Source organism: Xyrauchen texanus, chromosome 43, assembly GCF_025860055.1.
Source record: "Xyrauchen texanus isolate HMW12.3.18 chromosome 43, RBS_HiC_50CHRs, whole genome shotgun sequence".
NCBI classification, from domain to species: domain Eukaryota; kingdom Metazoa; phylum Chordata; class Actinopteri; order Cypriniformes; family Catostomidae; genus Xyrauchen; species Xyrauchen texanus.
The window spans coordinates 8,109,177-8,134,755 of record NC_068318.1 but is presented as its reverse complement, the minus strand read 5'-3'; the positions used below and the strand labels follow the sequence as shown (position 1 = coordinate 8,134,755).

General features: G+C 38.0%; 1 protein-coding gene across 2 annotated transcripts in view; it reads right to left on the bottom strand.

The window, feature by feature from the left end:
• The window catches only part of LOC127635513 (tight junction protein ZO-2-like), a 55,403-nt gene that overhangs the window by 1,234 nt on the left and 28,590 nt on the right, over nucleotides 1–25,579 (bottom strand). For both annotated transcript variants that reach the window (XM_052115597.1, XM_052115599.1), the window contains 20 exons: nucleotides 20,334–20,387; nucleotides 18,377–18,501; nucleotides 18,152–18,254; nucleotides 16,974–17,676; nucleotides 16,762–16,865; nucleotides 16,152–16,305; nucleotides 12,586–12,697; nucleotides 12,158–12,276; nucleotides 11,897–11,999; nucleotides 11,564–11,714; nucleotides 10,772–10,880; nucleotides 10,434–10,653; nucleotides 10,159–10,343; nucleotides 9,601–9,696; nucleotides 9,429–9,508; nucleotides 9,135–9,345; nucleotides 8,089–8,189; nucleotides 7,463–7,684; nucleotides 4,799–4,900; nucleotides 189–461 (listed from right to left, as the gene is read on the bottom strand). In XM_052115597.1, coding sequence (XP_051971557.1) covers nucleotides 189–461; nucleotides 4,799–4,900; nucleotides 7,463–7,684; nucleotides 8,089–8,189; nucleotides 9,135–9,345; nucleotides 9,429–9,508; nucleotides 9,601–9,696; nucleotides 10,159–10,343; nucleotides 10,434–10,653; nucleotides 10,772–10,880; nucleotides 11,564–11,714; nucleotides 11,897–11,999; nucleotides 12,158–12,276; nucleotides 12,586–12,697; nucleotides 16,152–16,305; nucleotides 16,762–16,865; nucleotides 16,974–17,676; nucleotides 18,152–18,254; nucleotides 18,377–18,501; nucleotides 20,334–20,378 — 3,318 coding nt within the window. In that variant the 5' untranslated portion in view covers nucleotides 20,379–20,387. The remainder of the gene's footprint in view (nucleotides 1–188; nucleotides 462–4,798; nucleotides 4,901–7,462; nucleotides 7,685–8,088; nucleotides 8,190–9,134; nucleotides 9,346–9,428; nucleotides 9,509–9,600; nucleotides 9,697–10,158; nucleotides 10,344–10,433; nucleotides 10,654–10,771; nucleotides 10,881–11,563; nucleotides 11,715–11,896; nucleotides 12,000–12,157; nucleotides 12,277–12,585; nucleotides 12,698–16,151; nucleotides 16,306–16,761; nucleotides 16,866–16,973; nucleotides 17,677–18,151; nucleotides 18,255–18,376; nucleotides 18,502–20,333; nucleotides 20,388–25,579) is intronic.

Genomic DNA, 25,579 nt, shown 5'->3' with positions numbered 1-25,579 from the left:
TAATTAATTAGTGGGTGAATCTCAATAAGAAAGTATCAGGTTATTATTAGGTGAAAAGTTTAGTCCACTGTCATATCCCCAATTTATTCTTTTTTTTTTTTTAATAAATAAAATGATACTCACTCTATCAGATATTTTGGGGAATTAGTATGTGAAAATGTGCATACGCAAATTAATTAGACACAAACCCGTGCTTGTTCGGCCTCCTGCAGCTCCAGCATCCTTTTGGCTCTGGCCAGGTGGTCCATTTTCTCAAAAGCCTTCACCTTTCCCATGAATGAGCGGTTGGCGGGGTCTTCAGAGGTCATGTCATCGGCAGGGCCTGACCGCGTGTTGAAACTGGGCTTCTGAGCTACCGGCGGTGGAGCAGGTTTATTACTGACGGGCACGTCACTGCTCACTGTACTGCTGGATCGCGAGTCAAAGCTTCTGGAGTCTGCGGCATGTGATGTTGATCTGACCTGCAGTAACAGGAAGGGTTTGAACTTGCTCATACATTTTCATAACCCCTGTTTGTCATTTTTTAAGAGATCATAAAAAAGGGCTCCATGATTAAGATAAAAATAATCAAAAATTATTGTCAGTTGAAACAATGTATATTAAAATACCTTTTTATCTTTTCAGTGGCAATTGCATGCCCTATTCTTTATGTAGTGTACACATCCAAAACAAGCTGAGAGCTGTGTTCCTGTATTACCTTATTACTGTTTTGTAAAGCAGTAAATCAAGACAGCACTTACATTCAGTAAATAGTGTAATTGTCCCTTTTATAAATGAATATACAAAAATATCAGCCACAGCATTAAAACCACCTGCCTAATATGATATAGGTCCCCCTCATGCTGCCAAAACAGAGCCAATCTGCATCTCAGAATAGCATTCTGAGATCATATTCTCACCACAATTGTACAGAGTGGTTATCTGAGTTACTGTAGACTTTGTCAGTTTGAACTAGTCAGGCCATTCTCTGTTGACCTCTCTCATTAACGAAGTGTTTCTGTCTGCAGAACTGCCGCTCGCTGGATGTTTTTTGTTTTTGGCACCATTCGGAGTAAATTCTATAGAGTGTTGTGCGTGAAAGTCCCAGAACATCAGCAGTTACAGAAATACTCAAAGCAGCACATCTGGCACCAACAATCATGCCACGGTCCAAATCACTGAGATCCAGGGCTCTACGCTAACTTTTTTCCCAAGGAGTACATGCGCTCCTAAATGAAAAAATTTAGGAGCACACAAAGAAATTTAGGAGCACAGTGAAAATTAAATACAGAGTTTATTAACAAACAGTTTATTACATACATAATTATACTGCGTGTATGAGTGTGTGTGCGTGTACTAAGGTACATCTGTGGAACAGCACATACCTCCCAAATCACACATTGACCCATGCCTACTAGAATCAAAGATATCAGTTGTCCAGCTGCTTTTGTATGTTGACAGTCTGGCATACTTAGAGGTCAGCCAGCGGTCTCATTATGTCAGCAAGTTGACCGATCATCTCCGCACATTGTCGTATGTGGGATTAATGTATACTCCGTTTTTGTGGTGGAGTCTGATAAGCGGCCCAAATTTGATGAAAGGTTCTTCTTCTTTCACAATAAAGTATGCGCTGTTTATCTTTATTTTCAGCTGCTTCCCCTTCTCCTCCTCAGACTGCAGCACTTGCCTCCTCAAGGCTGCTGACACCGAGCTTGATGGTTTCTCCTGTCTCATCCAGAGCACTTGATATGCCGCCATGAGATGTTATGTTTCGCTACACTATCTCTTTTCAGATTAGCGATGGGCATTCTGGCTCTTTTCATAATTGGTGTTAAAACAATTCTAATTAAATTATTAAATGAAATTATACTCTATAATTTCATCTATACCTTAACCACAATTTTTAAAAAAATGCATTGATTTGTTAAGAAAAATAATACTATTAAACATTTGCATTTAAAGTATAACTTATTGTATATAAACAAAGTGCATATAAATCTAACCATTCAAAACGAATACAGTCTGAACAGAATAATAGACAGGGCCACCGCTGGCCAAATTGATGCCCTACGCGTGATATGAGCGGGAAGCGATCGTCAGTGTTCTGCAACTGCATTCGGGTCCTTGAATAACGTATAGCGAGTGAGTAAGGGCAGCCGGTGGACTTTCTGGTGCCATCCTAGGGTAAGATGGTGCCCCCCTAGGGAGTTGATGTCCTACACTGCGTAGTATGCATGTAGGCAGCGGCGGTACTGATAATAGAATAATGCACCATATCAAAGAAAAATAAATCATTTACAAAACTGCAGCATCCCACAAATTGAAATAAATGTAAAAAAGAAGAATGTTATTTCATTTAAAGTATAACTTTTCAATGTGCATATAAATATAACAATTCAAATACAATCTGAACAGCGTAAGTTGGCTCCGCCCTCCCTCACGCATCTTTGGTTCATTGGTTGACACTGTGTGTCTGATTGACAGGAACAACAGGTGAGAGCAGACAGTCAGAACTAATGTGTGCGCTTGAGCATTGAGGCCTATATTATTTCATTAGTTTTTTCGTTATTTTTAAATCTTTTAATTATTCATATCTTAATTTGTTTTGTATAAATAGATTCTGATATGCGAGCCGGCTGCCAACGTTCACCTACAAGAGCAGGCTCGTTTGCAAATGACCACTATTTCAGATGCGGGTTTCCTGACACGAAGGACGAGATGCCCACCTGTTTCTGCCCTCTACAATATTTGCAGAACATGATGTTGTTTTCAAACTCTAGCTATGGGAAAATTTTGAGACAATTTGCATTGAATCTATGTGTTCTCCCTCCACCGGCTACAGTGGACGTTGAAGTGACAGCTGGTGTCACGGCAGCTTTGCTCTCAGCATCCATAACGTTAGCCGTCTCCGGTAAACCTTGTGAAGAGAATTCGTTAGTTGAACCTTGCGAATCCCCCTCGCCAAATCCCTCTTTCTCCTCATCTCTTTTTTGCTTAAAATAAAATGCGATCTCGCCTATACGATTCTTTTTTCCATTGTTCACCTTTCTCTCTCTGACTGGACCGCGTCATCACAGAAAACTACTGTGGTTGGCACAAGCCGCTTGTGGAATGTGGGTCTTGTAATTTTTAAACAAATACCTTAAAAAGGGGGGGTTACGTTTGTAATTTTTAATCGCACACTGTGCTCGTAAATCATTTTTCCAGTTCGCACATATCTATTTTAAGGGGCAAATGCGAGTGAAATACTCGCACTGTAGAGCCCTGAGATAATTTTTTTCCCCCCATTCTGATGGTTGATGTGAATATTAACTGAAGCTCCTGACCTGTATCTGTATGATTTTATGCACTGCTGCCACACGATTGGCTGATTAGATAATCTCATGGATGATTGTTGGTGCCAGAAGCTGGTTTGAGTATTTCAGTAATTGCTGATCTTCTGAGATTTTCACACACAACAGTCTCAACTCACAACACAAAATGGTGCCAAAAACTAAAATCATCCAGTGAGTGGCAGTTCTGTGGATGGAAATGCCTTGTTGATGAGAGAGGTCAACAGAGAATGGACAGACTGGTTAGAACATACAAAGTCTACAGTAACTCAGATAACTGCTCTGTACAATTGTGGTGAGAAGAATATAATCTCAGATTGCTGTTCTGAGATGCGGGTTGACGAAATAAAAATATGCTGTACACACATTTAGAAATAATACAAATTTGACAACGGGACTAGACCTAAATGCCATGCTGTAATTAAAACTTCTTATGATTTGTTAAATATGATTTGTTTATAATCTCTCTTTTTTTAATGCTAAACATTTTATAGATTCAGCAAGGGCTATGTAACCTTAAGGCCTTTTCACACCAAAGGCTACATGATTATGAGACGCGAATTACTAACGAAACGCCCTTGCACACAGAAAGCGACGTGAATGACTGCCGTTAGCACATTCGCACCTTTACAACAGGTGACGCTAGGAAGGCTAGGAGCTTTGTCTACATCGGTGAGGCTTTTCAGGAGTGGAGAGACCTCCAAGTGGTAAAAGGCTTGAAGATGGATGCAGAAGTTGCTCTTTTTCTTCTTGATAGTTGGGTAGCATACATTTTGCTATGTTTCACAGAACTCATATAAGCCATTGTTGTGACGTTAGATTTAGTCGCAGGTGAGTTGTGAGTGTCTAGAGCTGGAGTGTGTAAAACTTGCGTGCATGAATTTGGGGGGGCGGAGCTTCCAAAGGAGCACTGAAGGGAGGGGTGTGTTTGCTTTGGCAGTTGAGTTTGAATATCAACAGAGTTTCTCAGGAATCGCTGAGTGCACATTTAAGCTTGACAACATTTAAACACTCAAAGAGTCTAAATAATGCAAGAAATACAACACCTCATCCAACGAACCATCTTCGGTCAAACCCCTTATTAGATACTAATACTTGCCAACAACAGTTAATGACTATTAAAAATAGCACAGGAATAAAGATTTTGAGGAGACAATAGCACGTTTTTGGTAAACAAAACATTTTGATACAAACAGTGCACTGCAAGTCACGGCATTGTTTTGAATATTTGGCAAAGAAAAACACTTAAGATCCGTAAAGTTGTTTATTAAAAAGTAAAACAAATTATACAATATATGTTATATTAGAGAAAAAAGAGAACTCGTGTTAGATTAAACGCAAATGCAAAGAAAATGCAGCAATATGGAAAACATGAAATTGTGGTGAAAATTTGCCATTGGTGTACAAAGGCCTTTATGGGTACATCTGTAGTTTTGTGCTTGGTATGGGGTCAAAGAATATTTCAGGAAAGAGAAAGAGGAGTTCACCTTAGGGGGTTCTGGAACAAATGAGGGAGGTGGGCTCGGGCCCCGCAGCACCTCTCTGCTTCTAGATTTCTTCACGCGAGCATGAGGAACCGGCATAGCTCTCTGGGTGGGTGAAAATATGGCATTATGGTATAAGACATCTGGGTCAGTGACTAATGCTCATTTCTTTTTTCTTTGTTGCTCAAATCTATTATTGATTAATAAAAATCCAGAGTTACTTTGTAAAGAGATAAAAAGCTATTTAATGTCTAAAAATAGCATTAATATTACCATACATTGCTTATATATTATAAGGTCCACAGGACTGTGTCAGGGTCTGCAAGCTTCTTAAAAATATCAGATTATTAAATTTTTTTAAGACTTGGTAAGATTAGTGCTTGTGTTGTCAGATGTAAAATGGTACAACCTCATGAAAACTTAAAGTTTGGTGACCAAAACTTTAAAGTTTCAAAAAGCACATAAAGGTATCATAAAAGTAATCCAAACAACTGCAGAGATTTACTCCATATCTTCAGAAGCGATAAGTGTGGGTGAGAAACAGATTCATATTTAAGTCCATTTATTTATCTAAATTCTCCTCCCTGCACAGTATGTGGCAATATCCATTATCGTCAAAAACAAAAGAAGAATACGAAAGTGAAAATGGTTTATAGTAAAAAAGGATTTAAATATTGATCTGTTCCTCACCTACACTTATATCACTTTCGAAGACATGGATTTAACCACTTAAGTACTTTTTGGAGTTTGCAAGCTCAACTTGCATTGAATGGACCTACAGAGATACCTTCTACGAGGCACGAGGGTGAGAAAATGATGAGAACTTAAATTTTTAGGTGAATTACACACATATATTAGCATATGCCTTTAATTATATAAATTATTAAAAACATTATATCTGTCAAATAATATTGTTTTTACCTTGAAAAACATTTGAATTTAATTTTTTGAATTCATCGATTAAGTTGTTTATACTCACAGCTCACATTTATTATATGGTTACACCATTTGACATGTGAGTAAATATAAACATTGTAAAAAAATATATACATTCTTTTTGAAAATGTTTCCTTTTCGTCATCTTGGAAACCCTTATTTGCTATTGGTAGACTTGTCCTCCAGAAATTCTCTGCATTGATTTGTTTTTTCAAAGTCAAACACCTTTTTTAACAATAATGTGCTAGATTCCTGTTCAACATGAATGTGTGTTGAAAATGCAGTTTCGTAAGAGACCTGTTGGGGGTAGAGTGTGTGTAAACTTGATTTCACACTGCAGTCACTATAGTGGAAACTGAATGAACACTCACTGATTGCAACACTGACAATCTGAAACTAAAAGTAGCATGAATAAGTAGAACGTTTTATAGATTTTGATAATCAAATTAGTTACAGTTGAAAATTCCATTATTAAAATTAGGGCTGCGTATCGTTCAAAAAATTTCCAATATCGATATCTTGACTTTTCGATACCAATTTTATGGAATCCGTTTTAATAAGATTACAACATTACTTCAAAAAACTTTGGTTTTATTTTTTCATTTTTTTACAGACTCATCTCCTGAGCCTTCTGGTCTCCTCATGCCAGGGTCGGCAGGGGCAGAGGCTATAACATTAATGTGAAGAGGAAAAAAAAAAAGAAGAAGAAAGTTAAACTGTTAATTCAGCCAACCCTAAGGATAAGTACAGTTTAACAAGATAACTAGTTTAATGTGAGTTAAACTTGATCAGTTACTGTCAACCTTAGAGCATTTTTAGCATCGATTTAGCTAGCTATCTATAGCCATACATCCAAACAATATCTAATGTTACGTAGGTTCCAGTTTATGGGACTATGTCACCACGCACAGAAATGTTAATTAAGTTAATAAGTACACAAGAATGTACCATTACAAGTTAGCCGATTTTGTTTGTTGGTTTGTTTGCTAAACGTTAATCTTACCTGTCGGAGTCCCTGTCATAGCACCGCTGCATTCATCAGTAGTTTTGGATGAGGACTCGTGTGGTGGGCATGTTTAAGGAAGCTCTGTGGCAGGAGGACGCTGAGAGACACCTGCTCAGTGGTCTTGAAGTCAAGGACATAGCAACTTTCTGCTCTTAAGTTTATTCCGTGCACTGTCAAGTGCTTCATCAGATTTGTTGTGTTGCCGGTCTTGGCAGCAATTATCTTGTCACAAATATTGCATTGCGTGCTGTTGGCATCAAGCCAGGAGAAATGTAGCCACACTTTTCATCTTTTCCACATCTTTTCCATCTATAGGGTTTGGGACGCATACACACTACAGCCTCACGTGTGAGGCGCATCTCTGGGCGTTACCGGCATAAACTAGTGTTTTTCCTTGATGCCTAAATACAGCCAATCACCGGCAATTTTAGATTTGGGCACATCTAGCATGCTACATGCTTATCACTGACATTGACAAGATTAACCCATTAGGTATCGAAATTTGGTACTGAACGACAAGAAATTTTTTGATACTCGATAGTTTAGAGGCAATTCGGTCGGTGCCTAAAATGTATCAAACTCGATACCCAGCCCTAATTAAAATGTTACCAGGAAGAGCTGGTGTAGGGCAAATAAAATACATTCCACCCAATTGTAAAAAATAACACTGAGGATGTGTCTGTAAGGGACGAGACAAGAAATTAAGTGTGCACAAATACACTCACCTCCTCACTAACAGGCTCAGATGATCGACTGATGGCTGACATTGGCTGTGGCTCGTCTGTGGACTCGTCCAGCTCGTTATCAGTGTAAGCTCCGCCCTCATCAGCAGTGTCATCATAATCGCTGGTCAGACGGCTGTCCATGCTCAGGTAGTCTGTGCTCATGGCTGACAGGTATGACATACGGTCGTCATGGAGATCCAGATCCTCCTCTGAACCATCAAGCTGAAAGAACAGATATTGAACTTAATTGAACGTAATAAGGTTTGATAAAGTGTAATTTCACATGCTATAACACATTTCAAACTCTGCTTATGTTTTAGTGTCTGGATGCACCAGCTATGCGTACTGTAGTTATGGAATAAATTGGGCATTAAGTTAAAATTTATGCACTACCAAATACTGAGCATTGCAACATTACACTCGGGTTACATAATGGTTGCATTACCTTACGCAGAGCTTAAGAACCACTAGCTACGTTTAACCTTAAGAACTGGTGGTGTAACCAAATTAAGCAATGACTTCTGTACCAAGTGGTTACTAAGCCCTTAGTTTCAACTTTGCATCCCAACTTAGATGAGACCTTATACATAGCTGGTGCAGCTCAACCTAGACGTACAAAGACTTACTTTGCTTTCACAGACCCAGACGGCTTTGTCTTGTTGTTCTCGTATGGCGTCTTTCAAACTTCCAAACCAGGCATCATGAGCAGAGTTCAGATCAATGGTAGCTGCACAAGGAACAATTCAGATAAACATATTCAGAATATACAAAGTGCATTTTATAAATACATTTAAAAACATTTCTGAAGGTTTTTTTTTTTTACGAAAATGTGAATAGTTGCTTGCCTGAGCAAAACTCACAGCCAAGATTGCTATGTAGTTGCTAAAGTGTTCATAGCATTTTTAGCATGTTGTTATGTGGTTGCTAGGGTTTTTTTTGTGTGTGTTTTTAAGAACATTGCAATATGGTTGCTATGGTGGTCTGAGTGTCTTTTAGCATGTTGCTTTGTGGTTGCTAGGGTGTCAGTGTTTTTTTTTTAGCATGCTGCAATATGGTTGCTATGATGGTCTGATAGTCTTTTTGCATGTTGCTATATAGTTGCTAAGGTGCGTGTTTTTAGCATGTTGCTATGTGGTTGCTAGGTTTTTTTGGTGTTTTTAAGCATGTTGCTATGTGGTTGCTAAGGAGTTTTTTTTGCATTTTGCTATGTGGTTTCTAAGGTGGTCTGAGTGTCTTTTAGCATGTTACTATGTAGTTGCTAAGATGTTCAAGACTTTTAGCATGATGCTATGCCGTTTCTAAGGTATTCTGGTCTCTTGAAATGGCTCAGATCTCTCCTTTAATGCAAGTCAGTGGGATTTTTTATTAGCTTTATTGTCCAGCAAGTAAAAGTCATAAGTCTGATTGCTTAAAAAAGTAATTGCATGTCCGTAGAACAAATAGTGCAGGTTGAGTTATGTGCCAAATTGTAATACTTAATGTTAAGTGTTTTTTCCACTCCCAAACCCTAGGTATGAACAATAGAAATAGTAATGCTTGTCTTAGAAAACACTAATAACTGTTCAGATATTTATTGTCCCCAAATCATCTCAGATGACTTTTCTTGTATTCTTGGTGCTGATCACATTGATCGGACAGTAGATATACACATTTAATGGCTTTTCAGACTAACCAGTGAACAAGTGTGTGCAGCTTTTCCGTAGTTTAACTGCTTGCTCGTAAAGCTTGCGTGAACTGCGGTTGGATCCAGGAACCAGGCGGTTTCTCATGGTCTTCACACCCTGCTTGCTGTCTGGATTCAGGAAGATGACGATCGGATACCACTGGGTGTAATTGAGTGTGTCTACAGCCTTGGGTGTGACATCGAGCAGAGCGTGTTTATCCTGGACACAAGAAAAGGTTGTTTCTCAGATAGTACATTTTTGTTGCATGTACAATTTCAGAAGTAAATGTGAGCGGTGTTCACCTGTTCAATGATCTGGCGAATAGTGTTCAGTCTGACCACACCAGATGACTTTTCTGTGCCTGCGTCATTAGGTTCAGTCTCTGTCATGACACAAACACTCAGAGATCAAGTCACATGAAATGTACATAAATACACACAATGAGATATGTCATATTAGTTGTTAATGGCTTACTTGCAATGATGAACTCATCTGGAAAATCGTTGCCAAGTTTTTCATTGGCTGCGTCTGAAATTGGGCCAAATAATACGACGGGTCGTCTAAACCCAGCTGGTAAAGGAAAGACAACGTTAAAAGACTTTGTACATAAAACTTTAGTGACTCAAGGCTATTTTAAATATTTGAACCCCTTTTTCAGGACACTGCATTAAGATAATTTTGTAAAAATCCAACTAACTTTACAGATCTTTATTGTAAAGAGTTTAAACAATGTTTTCCATGCTTGTGCAATGAACCAAAAATAATTAATGAACATGCACCTGTGGAACGGTCATTAAGACACTAACAGCTTACAGACGGTAGGCAATTAATGTCACAGTTATAAAAACACAGGACACTAGAGAGACCTTTCTACTGTCTAATTATTCCAAACAGTAAACTAGCCCTAACAAAAAATTATGTATACCTAAATACAGAATTATAATAATTTATGCACAAGCAAATGTATGGATGAAAACCATTAACAGGATTCAGATGCTTCTGTCTATAACATTCATGTGTGATTGCCTGTACCTTCTCGTAGCACCACTCTCTCATATGCAGGGAAGCGTGTAGTGACCGGCGTGGCATTGAGATCCTCTCTGCTCTTACGAAGATCTTTTTTCTTGGCTGCCCTTTGACCTCTTAGCCTCCAGAAGTCTCCTCTATCATTGCCAGCACCTTTTTGTGCATTCTGGACATTTGCCATCTGCTCCGCCCTTATAGTACACAATTAAATAGAAACATCCCCAAAAATGAATACATTGCATTGTAAATCACACATGCACTCAATCTCTCTGGAGTCTCACCTGCTCTTGCTGGGTATGACACCCTTCTCCAGCAGCTGATTGTCTCTGTCTGTGCGGATGGCGAGCCAGTTACCCAGCTTCCCGTCATACAGGGTGTCCACCACTTTAAAGATCTCTCCTCTGAAGAAGGTCAGGCTCTGAGGAAGCTCCTTCTCATATTCAAAATGAGTTCTGATGAAGAAGTTATCTCCTCGCCCAGATGCCAAGATGTCTTTATAAACTTAAACCAAAAATCTACATCATATAGTGTCTTAACTGTATGTACTAATATAAAATGTATAGATGTGTAGATTACAAATAATACACTCAGTGATTTGACTACAGAGGTGTTTATGTACCATCAGTTTTGCTTTGAGCCAAAATAGTCACATCTTCTCCTTTGGGAATCTCCAGTAAATACAGAACTGCATCTTCTCTGACCATACCTCTGAAATCCATATTATTCACCTGTACAGTAAAAAACATTTCACATTATCAATTGATTACATGCTGTCCCAGATATGTACGACTTCCTTTCTTCTGTGGAACACAAATTAAGATTTTTAGGAGAATATTTCTGCTCTGTAGGTCCATACAATGCAAGTGAATAGTGGCCAGAACTTTGAAGCTCCAAAAAGTACATAAATGCACCATAAAAGTATTACACATGACTCCAGTAGTTTAATCCATGCCATTTGAAGTGATTGTGGGTGAGATATAGATCCATATTTAAGTAATGTTTTACTAGAAATTCTCCTCCCTGCACAGTAGGTGGCGATATACAGGAAGAATGCGAATGACCAAAAACAAAAGGACGCATTTAGAAGGTCTGGTGAAAGTGGACATTTATATTAAAAAAAAAAATAAATAAAAAAAAAAAAAAAGACTTCTGAAGTCATAGATTTAACCCATAGAGTTGTATGGATTACTTTTCTGTGCTTTTTGGAGATTAAAAGTTCTGGTCGCCATTCACTTGCATTATATGGACAGAGCGTAGATCATATCTAGGTCATACACATCTAGGATAACATAAGGGTGAGTAGTGATGGGAGAATTTTCATTTTTGGGTGAACTATCCCTTTAAACAATCACTGAAATAAATTAAAGAAAGCATATATTCAAGAATAGAGTAACTGAGAGCAATGCTGCACCTTCACGATCTGGTCTCCAGTGCGGAGTCCCTCAATCTCTGCAGGGCTGTCCTCCTGAATGCCTGCGATAAAAATGCCCACATCATTTCCTCCAGCTAGACGCAGACCAACGCTGTCCCCCTTCTGAAAGCGCACCATCACAGTGTTTGGGCTATGGGTGACATTTTTCAATACAATCAGTTTTTGTTTCTTTGCCAAAATCAACAAACAGCTTTTACAAACTTACTGCCAGGAGATTCAAAAATTAATTTTAACAGATGGTTAAGTGAGAACAAAGCTTCTATTCTGAAATAAAATAGTCATATAGAATTCAGAAGTTAATTGAGTACAAACCCATATATTTGCTGGTCATCTTGACAGGGCCACAGAGGGACCTTTGACAGAGATTTGGCTTTGACTGGAACACTTGCATTTGGAGCAACATTTACAACTGAAACTGATGGAAAACCACAAAGTATACTTCCTTTAAATCTGTTCTAATATTTCTCAGACAAATTGTGCACAATTAGAAAATCTGCTGGGCATGCGAATCACAATTGCATTAAAAGACTCTATTTCCCAGAATTCAGTGCAGGGTGAAGGTATTATGGGTACCTGGCGACTCACTGCGAGGTTCCTCCTCCTCTATGGGTGGAGGTGGCTGCTCCACAGGAGCTGCATGGAATGGAGTTGGCATCGCTCCCATTTTAGCTAGTCTGTTTGGAGGCTCATCTCTACCAACAAAATGTTGAGTTAGTCTACATCTTGAACGCAGTTTGTTTGTTGATATAAACAGCAGCGACACTTCCAACTTAACAACATTTTTCAGTAGCTTCACAATAGCTCAGCTGTTTTCAAAATAATAATAATAAAAAAAAGATACTTCTTCCAATAATTAGCAGTGTAGTTTTTGTCACACTATAGACATTGGCCCAAACACACTCAGTTTAAGGTTGGTTTGTTGGTTGGCTACTCATGTTTGTGAGCAATAATTCGTTGACCATAATCATTTAATTCTCAAAGTATGTCTGTGTGAGTATTACCTGCTTTTGTCCTGTAATCTCTCATTAGAGGAATGTGAGGAGAGATCTGAATGATGACTGCGTTGCTCATCCTGAAGAGAATACGAGTGGTAAGACTCAATCTCTGAGATATCTGCAACACACACAATAGATGTCATTGGACAAGTTAGCTCTGGTCCTCGAATTTCATTGGACAAGTTGCATTCCAAGAGTGCGGATATTTAGTGTAACAGCACTGGGATGCTTCAATAACTGAATACTCCACTTGTATGTTCTTGCTGTTTTACAAATAGTAGATTTATCCCAGTGACTCAAATTTTTTGAATCCATTCACAAAAGTGATTAGTTCAGATTTATTCACTGATTCGTTTAGTGACCATTTCTGCATTACATCTTTATGCAAGTAGGTGGCAGAGTATTTTTGCTACCAGTGAGTCAATGAGTCATTGCCTTATTTGAATCATTCACTACTGAAACATTTGAAGTGAATGAGAACAATTCATTCACAAAAAAAACTTCATTCATAGAACATGGATTTGTTTACAAATGATACACCACAAGTTCGTTTGACAATTTCTTTTTATTATTCAATATTATATACTCATTTGTTGATCAAACCATGAACCTAGAATGAGTTTACTGATGTCCTTAGCCATGAAATACTCCCACCTATTCATGATGACACATTCAGTTATAATATATTGACTGATAAAAGCACAATAGGCATGTGAGATTTCATACTAAAATATAGCCTTCTTTATACAACAACTATAAATGTATAAAGAAAACGGCCTATGCAAAACTCACCGTTACAATGCTAGGACATCTGGGTGGTTGCTAGGACATTGCTATATATATATACTCACCTAAAGGATTATTGGAACGCCTGTTCAATTTCTCATTAATGCAATTATCTAATCAACCAATCACATGGCAGTTGCTTCAATGCATTTAGGGGTGTGGTCCTGGTCAAGACAATCTCCTGAACTCCAAACTGAATGTCAGAATGGGAAAGAAAGGTGATTTAAGCAATTTTGAGCGTGGCATGGTTGTTGGTGCCAGACGGGCCGGTCTGAGTATTTCACAATCTGCTCAGTTACTGGGATTTTCACGCACAACCATTTCTAGGGTTTACAAAGAATGGTGTGAAAAGGGAAAAACATCCAGTAGGCGGCAGTCCTGTGGGCGAAAATGCCTTGTTGATGCTAGAGGTCAGAGGAGAATGGGCCGACTGATTCAAGCTGATAGAAGAGCAACTTTGCCTGAAATAACCACTCGTTACAACCGAGGTATGCAGCAAAGCATTTGTGAAGCCACAACACGCACAACCTTGAGGCGGATGGGCTACAACAGCAGAAGACCCCACCGGGTACCACTCATCTCCACTACAAATAGGAAAAAGAGGCTACAATTTGCAAGAGGTCACCAAAATTGGACAGTTGAAGACTGGAAAAATGTTGCCTGGTCTGATGAGTCTCGATTTCTGTTGAGACATTCAGATGGTAGAGTCAGAATTTGGCATAAACAGAATGAGAACATGGATCCATCATGCCTTGTTACCACTGTGCAGGCTGGTGGTGGTGGTGTAATTGTGTGGGGATGTTTTCTTGGCACACTTTAGGCCCCTTAGTGCCAATTGGGCATCGTTTAAATGCCACGGCCTACCTGAGCATTGTTTCTGACCATGTCCAACCCTTTATGGCCACCATGTACCCATCCTCCGATGGCTACTTCCAGCAGGATAATGCACCATGTCACAAAGCTCGAATCATTTCAAATTGGTTTCTTGAACATGACAATGAGTTCACTGTACTAAAATGGCCCCCACAGTCACCAGATCTCAACCCAATAGAGCATCTTTGGGATGTGGTGGAACGGGAGCTTCGTGCCCTGGATGTGCATCCCACAAATCTCCATCAACTGCAAGATGCTATCCTATCAATATGGGCCAACATTTCTAAAGAATGCTTTCAGCACCTTGTTGAATCAATGCCACGTAGAATTAAGGCAGTTCTGAAGGCGAAAGGGGGTCAAACACAGTATTAGTATGGTGTTCCTAATAATCCTTTAGGTGAGTGTGTGTATATATATATATATATATATATATATAAAAATGTCTTTTAGACTAAACAAATTTCAGTAGTTAGTCTGAAAACTATGTGTGTCGCAGCAACATTAGTTATTTTTACACTGGTCTATAATTGGTATCATCGATTTCAGATTTATCCGCCCCAAAAAGGCATGTTAAAGGGGTCATGACATGAGGAATCAAATTGTCCTTGATCTTTTGACATATAAGAGTTCATTGTACTATAAAGCCATACTGTAAGTTTCTGAACTGAAAACTTTAAGTATTTATTTAAACCAGGCTGTAGAAACGGCTTGTTAGAAATTTGTGGAACTTCACAAGGAGCTAATACATCTGCATATGACAACTAGCTCTTTAGCAAGACTCTGTCATTGCACCCTTGGCCCCGCCCACTTGAGCTCACTGCTCAGTCACACAGGTGAAGAGTAGCTGCACCATGTTGTGATGTTTTGAAGGTGTCCTGGACTGTTTTTGCATCCATTTGTACATTTTTAATTGTTGGTCTTAAGTAAACATCCACTAGATGTACGTTTTTGATTGATTTAATGCGTTTCCAGCATTAATCACTACCTTTGATAAGTGGTACAAGCACAACTTTTAAAAATGCATATAATTTTGCTGCTGCCAATGACTGGGAGAAACACATGCTATTCTGTGTGTAACCAAACTCGAAAGATGTGAGATGTGAAGACCAACGTCTCTGCTTAGGCCTGTTGAATCATCCACCATGGATTGTATACGTTTGCGTATTCAGAACATTTCAGCATGGATTGTATGTGTTTTCGGCTGATATCAGCATGGACTGCTTGTGAACCAGTCACAATATGACTCATGCTTTGCAAAGGAACTGAAAGATGGGGCAGTTAAAACACTACCATATACATGAGTAAACATTTTTAATTCACACATTTTTCAAATGTCATGGCTGTTTGATAGTTGCTGTTCTGTAGTGAACATTTTGATACAGTATATTCAGATGAAATGTGTTGAGTGTCCGTTATGTGTTCACCTTGAAATGTAGTTTTATACATTATAATGTGAAGCTTGTTCATTTTCTTTCGATTGGGTTTCAAATATGGCTGAATTTGAGAGGCTGCACAAAGTAAGCCAATCATAACAGTGGGTGAATACACTGAAGTCTTAAAAGGCCAGATAGCTTAAAAACCAAGCGTTTCAGACAGAGGGCCAGAGACAGGGTGTAAAATGATAATTTATTATTAAATTATGACTGTTTTGGAGCACCAAAAACTTCAAATGACATCATAAGTAGACCACAGGGAAGATAACAAAATTATATATACAAAAAAAGAATTTGAGAACATCATGACCCTTTTAAAACAAAACAAAACAAAACAAAACAAACAGTGATTGGTCACTTTAAACACTGGTCACACAATCTCTTCCTAAGTGGTCAGTTCTTAGCCAGAATAAGCTGCAAAGTGGACCAGTCTATATGCAGATGGCTACACATTTTGTTAGGTTCTGGAGATCCACTCACCGTCCATTTCTGAGTCACTGTCTGCCATTGGTGGGATTCTGATAAGCACCTGACTGCGATCCCTCTGTACCACCAGCTGCAGCTTTCCACGAGACTTCTCAATCAACTTTCCTGCATAGCTCAGAGATAGATTCTCAGTGACCATACCGTTAATCTGAGACACATAGAGAAAATTAATGAGTAACTAATCTGAGAAAACAGATGAAAGACTTCAGATTCTCAATAATAATCAAAGCTTTGAAAATAAACGTAAAATGCCATTTTACTTATGTAAGACAAAATGTATGGCGGGACTTGATTTTATCCAATAGGAATTGATTGGATAATGAAAAGTGGCCCCAAATGAAATTTTTGGAGAGTAGGGGATATCAAATTAAGAGGGATTCATATCGTCATCGAAAGAGGAAAGTATAGGCAGAGCAAGGTGTCCTGCCATTTTGATAAAAGATTACAGATTAAAACAGATAAAATATATTTTTTTAATTTGAAAAATATGTACCAATGAATAGTTTAAAACAAGAACAGAAATGTGCATTAAGAAAGTATACAAAAAAAGTCCAATTTGATTTCATGTTGACTTTAAAACATTTGAGCACTTTCAGAGATGTACTTTTAGAATGATGTCGCCTTCTTGTAGTTTGCCATCTTTGCATGCCAGGCCTGTACTCGTCATCCCTTTGATGAACAACTGACTTCCAAGACGAAGTCCATACTCTGGATAAATATAAGAAAACAGAATTTTAGATGCTGGGCTAGATGTTGGCACTCTACCATTAACTTTAGTTGAGCTTTTGAATCCAAATTATTGAGGTATGCATCTACCATCATTGGGTCGGTTTTTCAGAAGAGTAACGTTGAGGGGCTTTTCCAAAGGTTCATGGCATTGTGGTGGGGGAGGTGAGGGTGAACGGTCCAACCGGTCCCGACTGTTACTCCTCTTCACTGATTCGTCCTGGCAAGCATCATACTTTCTGCGGTTATGGTCGCTGGCTAAATTCTCTCTGCTGTATCTACAAGTTGGTTCAGGTCTGTACTCCGTATCTGGACTGTGAGATCGGTCCAATGTTCGATCGCTTCGATATCGCCTGTCTGGACTCCGCTCTCTGCCCAGATTGTGTTCACTACGATAGCGCCGATCTGGGCTGTTATTGTGTTCCAGTGTCCGATCGCTTCGGTAACGTCGGTCTGGACTGTTGTCGCGATCCAGTGTTTGGTCACTTCGGTAACGTTGATCAGGGCTACGTTCACGGTCCAGCACTCGTCCACGGCTGCCATCTCGTCTGTATTGTCTGTCAGGACTCATGCCTCGCTCCATGCTCCTTCCACGATTGCGATCGTAGTCGTCTGCGTAGCCGCCTCGCTCTCGATCTAAACTGGCATCGCGATCAGGGTAGCTGCGCCCACTGTAAACGCTGCGGTGATCCTGGTCATAGTCATCATTGTAGTCACCGCTGAAAACACGGTCGTCTGGAGATGGGACTCGTTTAAGCATGCTGACAGGGATCTTTCTGGCTCTCTTTACTGTCTGGAGAAGGGGGCATAATTTTGTTTCAACTGCCAATACAACCTAAATGTTATCTAGAAAATGTTGTCCTAAAATCAAGTTCTACTTATAAAACAAACAGTTCTGATCCTGGATGTTGATTGTTCAAAACAGTGTTCCAACCATGCTAAAATACACAATATAGTCATGACTTGAAAAAAAAACACACAGCCCTAATAGAGGCCAACTGTTTACTACACATGTAACTAAACCTTATTTTATATGTCAGGGACTATATCTTCTATTGGAGGAATGGTACGTAATAAAATAATGTTTTCATGAAAAAAATATATATATTTTGCGTCAAAATGTGTACTAAGACCATTTAAAATCACAGATTTTTAGTAATATATAATACAATAATACTGGTTTTATTTCAAATTAATGTAACAACATCTAAAATACAAGTAATAAAATGTTAATCTCATTGATGAAGAATTCAAAGCATTACACTTACAATTTTGGCTACTTTGCCACACTTGCGGAGAGTCTGCACTGCAAAGGAGTGTGGGATGCCATCCATTGGCACAGTATTCACCTGGATTACCCTGTCATTTTCACTGCACAACATAAAACATAGTTAGACAAATGTGTTTGTTAACCATTTAAACCTTTGGAAACTAATAATTTTAAACTACTAATTTCCAAGGTTGTGGATATGCTTAATTATTGCATTGCTTACAACAACAAGCCATCTGCAGGACCCCCTTTCAGCACATCGGAAACGACAATTGACATTTCTCCACTTTCTTCATTTGAGTTGTCTCGTCCCCCAGACACTGCGATGCCAAACCCCATTTTGGAGTCCTAGACAAAGGCAAATTTGCACATTGTTTATTCAAAGCGTTTACACATTTTACGAGTAAAAATCATGAAAACTTTGAAAACGTCTGGGTAATATTTCATTCCAAAAAAATCTAAAGAAAAATAAGACACTGAGAACTTGAGGGAGAAATACATTTAACTATCATGAAAATAATGTAAAAATGCAAAAACTAAAATATTTTTTTTTTACTGGTTTTAAAAATCTTTAGCTTTAGTTTCTATATGCAAAAAAAGCAACAACAACAAATTTCTAGGACAGTCAATCGAAATTTTTTTTTTAACCAAATTAATTACATGATATGGCTATTAATTAGTCAAATGAATTACAATTCATCGCATATATCAATATAATAAATATAATAATTTAGAAATTTTAAAAATACATCAAATTGAGGCAGACGAGTAAAGTACTGATTAGGCACTACAAAAAGTGGCTTTAGAAGGCTATATATTGTTTATTTTTCATATCACTGAACATATCATTGGCCATCACACATTTTGCAACTGAATTCGTCAATCAGTCCAAAGTAGACTTATTATAAAGGCTTTTTTAAAGGTCCCCTCTATGTACGTAATCGTCAGACGGACATTTTGGACCGCCTGACTTTGGTTGCGTCACATCCTGAACACAGCATTTTTACAGTATTTTGTCAAGTTAAGCGTAGTTTGAAACTTAGAAAAACATTTCTTTCCGAGACAGCTGCATTTGGGATTGCGATCTGTCCAGCTGCATTTGAACGCAAGAGTGCATCCTCATCTTGTGCTGTCTGTTAATATGTTAATGTAATGCCAGTATGTGTGGTGTGTCACCTCTACAGCTACAGTTGTGCTTACTGCCCCCTGCCAACTCAGATTAGTAAATATATGAAGGTGGTACTTCAAACCTGAATTGCTGTAGGAAAATGAATTACTATGGTCCAGGGGCATGATTAATTGTGTTAATTTTTTTATGTGTTATTTTTTATATAATTAAATCGCACTGAATTTACACGTTAGTTTGACAGCCCTAATAACTTCTTATGTTTTTCTTTTGATTTTTGGGTGAAATAAGACCTGGACATTTCTTTATGAGATTCACTCTTATACCCTTGTTGATATAACGATGCCAAAAAAAATCATAATGGAATTAAAGTTTTGTGTTTTTGCATGCAATAATAATAATAGTAATACATGCATTAAATAATTCATAATAACAGTAATAACAGATTACGGAATAGATCTGATGAGAATTCAACCCTGCCTCTACTCTAAACAATCACAGCTCAGCTCTCTGTGTGTACAGCATTACGGTCTCTCGAGCACATGCCTACAGTTAGAGAAAGAGGGAGAGAGGTAGAGAAAAGTAGACAAACGGAGCAAACAGAAAGACAAAACGCAAAAACAGAAAGGGGAGAATGATAGCTGAGAGCAGAAAAAAGCCAGGCCAAAATAAACAAAAATAAAAGTCTGATCACTTACAAAAGTAAATAGCACACATCTCCTCAAGACGAGTTACACACCAAACTTATATACACAGGAATTGGGGTTTGTTAGAAAAATGGTCCTCAATTTTGAGCAACTGTAATAATGAATGTTCACTATGGTGAATTTGATAAACAGCAGCTCTATACCATTTAAGAATTTGATTTGCAATTTCGTTTTAAGAAACAGAATGTTTAAAGACACCAGAAAGTAAACCAAAAATCTATATACCAGATGAAAATCATAATATAATTCAAAAGATGAGCAAAATTAAATCAGATGCATTAATCAAACCAATTCCATTATAATGGGTATCAATTTTGCACTCCAGAAAGACATAGTGAAGAACTAACCCGCTGTAGGGTTACAGTGTATTGCTCCCACACCGTCTCCTCCATGACTGGGTTCTGAAACAGTTAGAACAGGCTGTTATGTAGGACAGTGATGGACAGAGTCAAGTTACAGCAGAAATCAGTGATCTTTCAGGCAAAATCTGCAGTGTGGTTCTGCCGCAGTGAAAAAGTATATGACAGTTTCTCTTCAGCTCAAACATTCAACTCAAGATTTAATCTAATTACTCAATAAAAAACACATATGTTCAACCAGAAATAATCACATTAACTGGAATAAAAAAAATGCTGTTAAGTCATGAGGAATCAAATATCCCTTTTAAATAAGAGTTAATTTTAGAATGAAAACATAATGTAAATTTCAGGACCCAAAACATCCTTCTCAGTCCAAAAGACTATATCTTCAAACTAAGCTGCAAAAATTTCTTATTCCGTACTTCTGCAACTTTTTAATGCAATTTTGATGAATCCATTAATACATGACTGCCTACAATTACACCCAATCATGATGTGATAATAAATACAGAGAAAGAAAAAACATAAGAACCAATGATAAGAGTAAAATATAGTGAAGTGTGCAAAACCTTGTTCTATTCTTGGCTGTGTGTAGCACAAATAGCTCTGCGTATATGGTGATGGATCTAATGATATTATTTAAGTTTTAATGGCAACCTGAAGCCCAAAGTATACTTCAGATGGAACACTAGGTGTCTTCATAAATTCGTCATCAACAAAGTGCTCAGCACTGAAAGCATGAGGCCCGATTTTAGTATACAAATGCACCAGGAATTATTTGCACAAATTAGTGGGTCCACAAGGTGGAAACACTCACAATTGAGCCAATGCTGTCACAAAGTGCTAGAAGAAGAAAATCGGCACTAAACACAAGGAGACAAAGGTGGACACAACAAGAGTGGATGTGCACTCCAATAGTGCGTGTGTGAGGAAGTCAGGAGATAGCTACGTTGAGTCTGAAGGAATATGTAGACATATTTATGGGTCTAAACTTCTGAAGAGAAATAGTCAAAAATCTCATAGCAGTCGTAGTGTGCATGCGCCAAATGCCTGTGAACAAATGCACAGTAAAATTAAATGCACAGTAAATTAAGTATATTTCCTTTTAAAGGCTAGCATTCGACTGTACACCGGTGCTTACCATTCATGTCAAAAGTGAAGTATACTTTGGGCTTGAGTTAGTGAATCTTTAAGAGAGCAAACATACATCTGTGTTGTGCTTCATTTGTTTCTTTAATTCTTTCATATCACTTGTTCATTTACTAATTTTTTATTTGTATTTTATATATTCAATTTGACTTATTATTACTTTTCTTTTTATATTATTTCCTGCTCCTGCTGTACTGTCTTCACAAGTTAGAGATAAAGAGTTGTCTCCATTTCAAGGTCTTCAATCTCACTGGACGATGTTGTGAAGCACAACATTTCCATTGTCTTTGCTTGATATAATAACGATTGTTAAGTTTGTGTTGGGCAGACGAAGTCAGACTGAGCATTGAGAAAGACGAAACTAAGATTATTCAATAAACACATTTTTGTCACCTTGTCTCCAGTCTTATGCTCAATTTCCATGCTCTGGGCTGGTAAAAGTAGAAGAGTTAACACAACAAGCTGTTGATTTTGACTGGGTTTTTGCCTGCGAACATAGAGTGCGTCAGACATGTGCATAGACGGCTAAAATATAATAAAGTGTGTTTCTTCAAACACGTATCTGTGTCTAACAGCATTTCTTGTGTCATTCCGAATCTGAGACATCTTACAGTTATCCACCATGCACAATATATTTGCTCCCTGCAATTAAATGTCTTGTGTCAGTGTGCGTACTTTGCTGCCTGTGTAATTTGATACGTTAGTAAAGAACATCTGGCTTTCAATGTGTTATTTAGGTTAATTTATCATGGGTCACAAACTCTTCATTAGGCAACTATTCTTTTAATTCGGCTATTGTATTGATATTGGAAGTTTCATTCATAATGTTTGCCCATTTTACCCTGTATAAAATTTCACATTGGTGTTGTCCCTTGTACCAAGTAAAACTGGTAACACCGTGGCAACACTAATACAGACTATATTTTTACTTATTAACTGCATCCTTTGCGATTCACAAAACTATTGTATGGCTTCAAGAGACTTTAAGTATTATGCATGAGTCATATGGCTTTCTTTATTGGTGCCTAATGGTGTTATAATGGAGCTTGACAGTAATGGCTATGACACACAACACAAATTATTGAAGCACTGGGAAATGCTTTTCATAAATGCACTAATGACCAAGAGAGCGATTACTTCCCTTTTGGGGATTTGGACTTGTGATAATGTGTTACATAAACCATGCTTTTTCTCCATGTTAGTGTTTCATTAACAGTTTGTATGGCAAATTTAGATGAAGATGGTTGAATGAATCTGTCACAATGCAATGAAGGCTTTATAAAGAGACTGGTATACAAGGATGGGGAAACACAAATTCAATTTGACCCGACAGCAACTTGCTGGTGTGTGAGTGAAGCAAAGCTTTTTTATAGCAGGTTATGAAATTAGGACCCACCCACCAAATGGGGGTACTTTACATGTAGTGACATCTCAGAGTGACAAATGACAAGAAATTCCATTAGACACAAAAGAAGTGCATTTGAATAAGCACACTCGATAATACTTTTATATAGAACTGGGGCGGCTGAGGCGGTAGAGCAGGTCAGCCGCCAATCACAGGGTATATATATATATATATATATATATATATATATATATATATATATATATATATATATATATATATATATATAACAGTCAGAAGTTTACATACACAGTAGCCAAATACATTTGTATTGTGAATGCATTTTTAAAATGTGTATTTTGTCTAACTGTACTTGCAGATTTTTTAGTCAAAACAAGTGAAAAAAATCTACCAGTGTCAAAGAGGTAATCCAAAGTATTTAGAATACATTACTAACTTTGAGTAATCTAACAGAATACGTTACAAATTAAAATTTACAGCATGTAATCTGTAGTGGAATACATTTCAAAAGTAACCCTCTCCACCCTGCTTGCTCGCACACGCTTTTTCAGTTCTACCACAAAATTTCTATCGGACTGAGGTCAGGGCTTTGTGATGGCCACTCCAAAAACTTGACTTTGTTGTCCTTAAGCCATTTTGCCACAATTTAGGAGGTATGCTTGAGGTCACTGTCCATATGGAAGACTCATTTCCGACCAAACTTTAACTTCCGCGTGATGTCAACTATTACATATTTTGGAGGTGCACCAGTACCTCCTGCAGCAAAGCACCCCACAACATGATGCTGCCACTCCCATGCTTCACGGTTGGGATGGTGTTCTTTGGCTTGCAAGCCTCACAAGTTTTGCTCCAAACATAACAATGGACATTATGGCCAAACAGTTAAATTTTGTTTCATTAGACCAGAGGAAATATCTCCAAAAAGTAAGATCTTTTTCCCTATGTGCATTTGCTTATGGTGGTTTTGGAGCAGTGGCTTCTTCCTTGCGGAGTAGCCTTTCAGGTTATGTTGATACAAGTCTTTTTTTACTGTGGATATAGATACTTGTCTAACTTTTTCCTCCAGCATCTTCACAAGGTATTTTGCTGTTGTCCTGGGATTGATTTGCACTTTTCACACCAAACTGCATTCATCTCTAGGAGACAGAATGCATCTCCTTCCTGAGTGATATGATGGCTGCATGGTCCCATGGTGTATATACTTGAGTACTATTGTTTGTACAGATGAACGTGGTACCATCAGACATTTAGAAATTACTCCCAAGGATGAACCAGACTTGTGGAGGTCCATAATGTTTTTTTCTGAGGTCTTGACTGATTGAGTTTCCCATGATGTCAAGAAAAGTGGCACGGAGTTTGAAAGTAGGCCTTAAAATACATCCACAGGTACACATCCAATTCTGTAGCTAATTGTCATAATAACTTTCTGGAATATTGTTACATGCTTGTTTATATGTACAATTTGTCCTTTTTTTACAAGTATTTACATTAATGTGTACAAGTGCCAAAATGTTACTGTCTCTATATGAATCGTGGCAGTTCATTGAACGTCTAACAGAAGTGTTAAAGTTGCGTGCATATTAACGAGAGTGGAGTTTCAATGCCTCTTTATCACATCCGTTTAAAAGTATAAATATAGTCAGCACTGCAAATCAGTATTTACACTCCTACCAAATAATAAATCATAGAGGTGGAGGTAAAAAAAATATGTACTTTAAAGTACTCCTTTATAGCATTTTTTACTAACACTAACGCTGAAGATGACAAATAACTGAATAAAAGATTGCAATATCACAGCTTTCAATCGTAATAGATTAAAACAAAGAATCACAATATTATCATATCACGACCCAGATCACCAGGTCCCTGCTGATTCCCTTCCCTAAACATCAACCTGTCCAGGTACAACAGATAAAAAAAAAAAAAATGGAATAATTTGGCTAAATAATCCCAGATACACAAATGAAAACTTAACTCATATAAAAAGTTAAACTTATTCAAACAAACTGTACAAGACATTAACAGGTGGAGCTGTGACCCTCAGCGATAGTACTTAAAGATTTCTTACGATGCCCTGGAGGATGCGAATGGCCTTGATGGTGTGCGCCCATTTCCTGTGCAGCGAGAGTACCGTCTTCATGTTGTCACCTCTACCGTGAACACAACGTTTCTGGGTCAAAGCACATCACCTCTCAGCACAATGCATCTGTCTGTCTTTGACGTAAGACTGATGCAGCTGGCCTACATTCTGCATAAATCCCACTGTCCACAGCAGACCACGCCAGCCACAGCGTAAAAAAACAGGGCAGGGAAGTTGACTACTGCAAAGGTATTAAATTAAAATTCAATTTGATGCAGCTGTATCTGGATTAACATTAAAAGCTTTGCGTGGATAACATAAAGCAAGTAGCAACTCCAAAGTGCTGGAATATCAAAACCAATGTTTTCAGATAAGGAGTTTCTTTCTGGGCGTACATGACAAGAAAGGCTGGTAGATAAGCAGTGATTTCATCACTTCAATAACAATTTAGAAGGATTATGGGGTTCGGACCACCTAAGCACTGTTATTAGCTATGAGGAATGTTGTACAGAATAGAACAATGTATTATAATAGTACAGTATTAGTATGTTGTGCACAATTAAATGTCATAATGGTTGTTTGATCTATAATGGCTTTCTAACTCTGCCTCAAATCTTATCCAAGAAAGGATTAATTTGT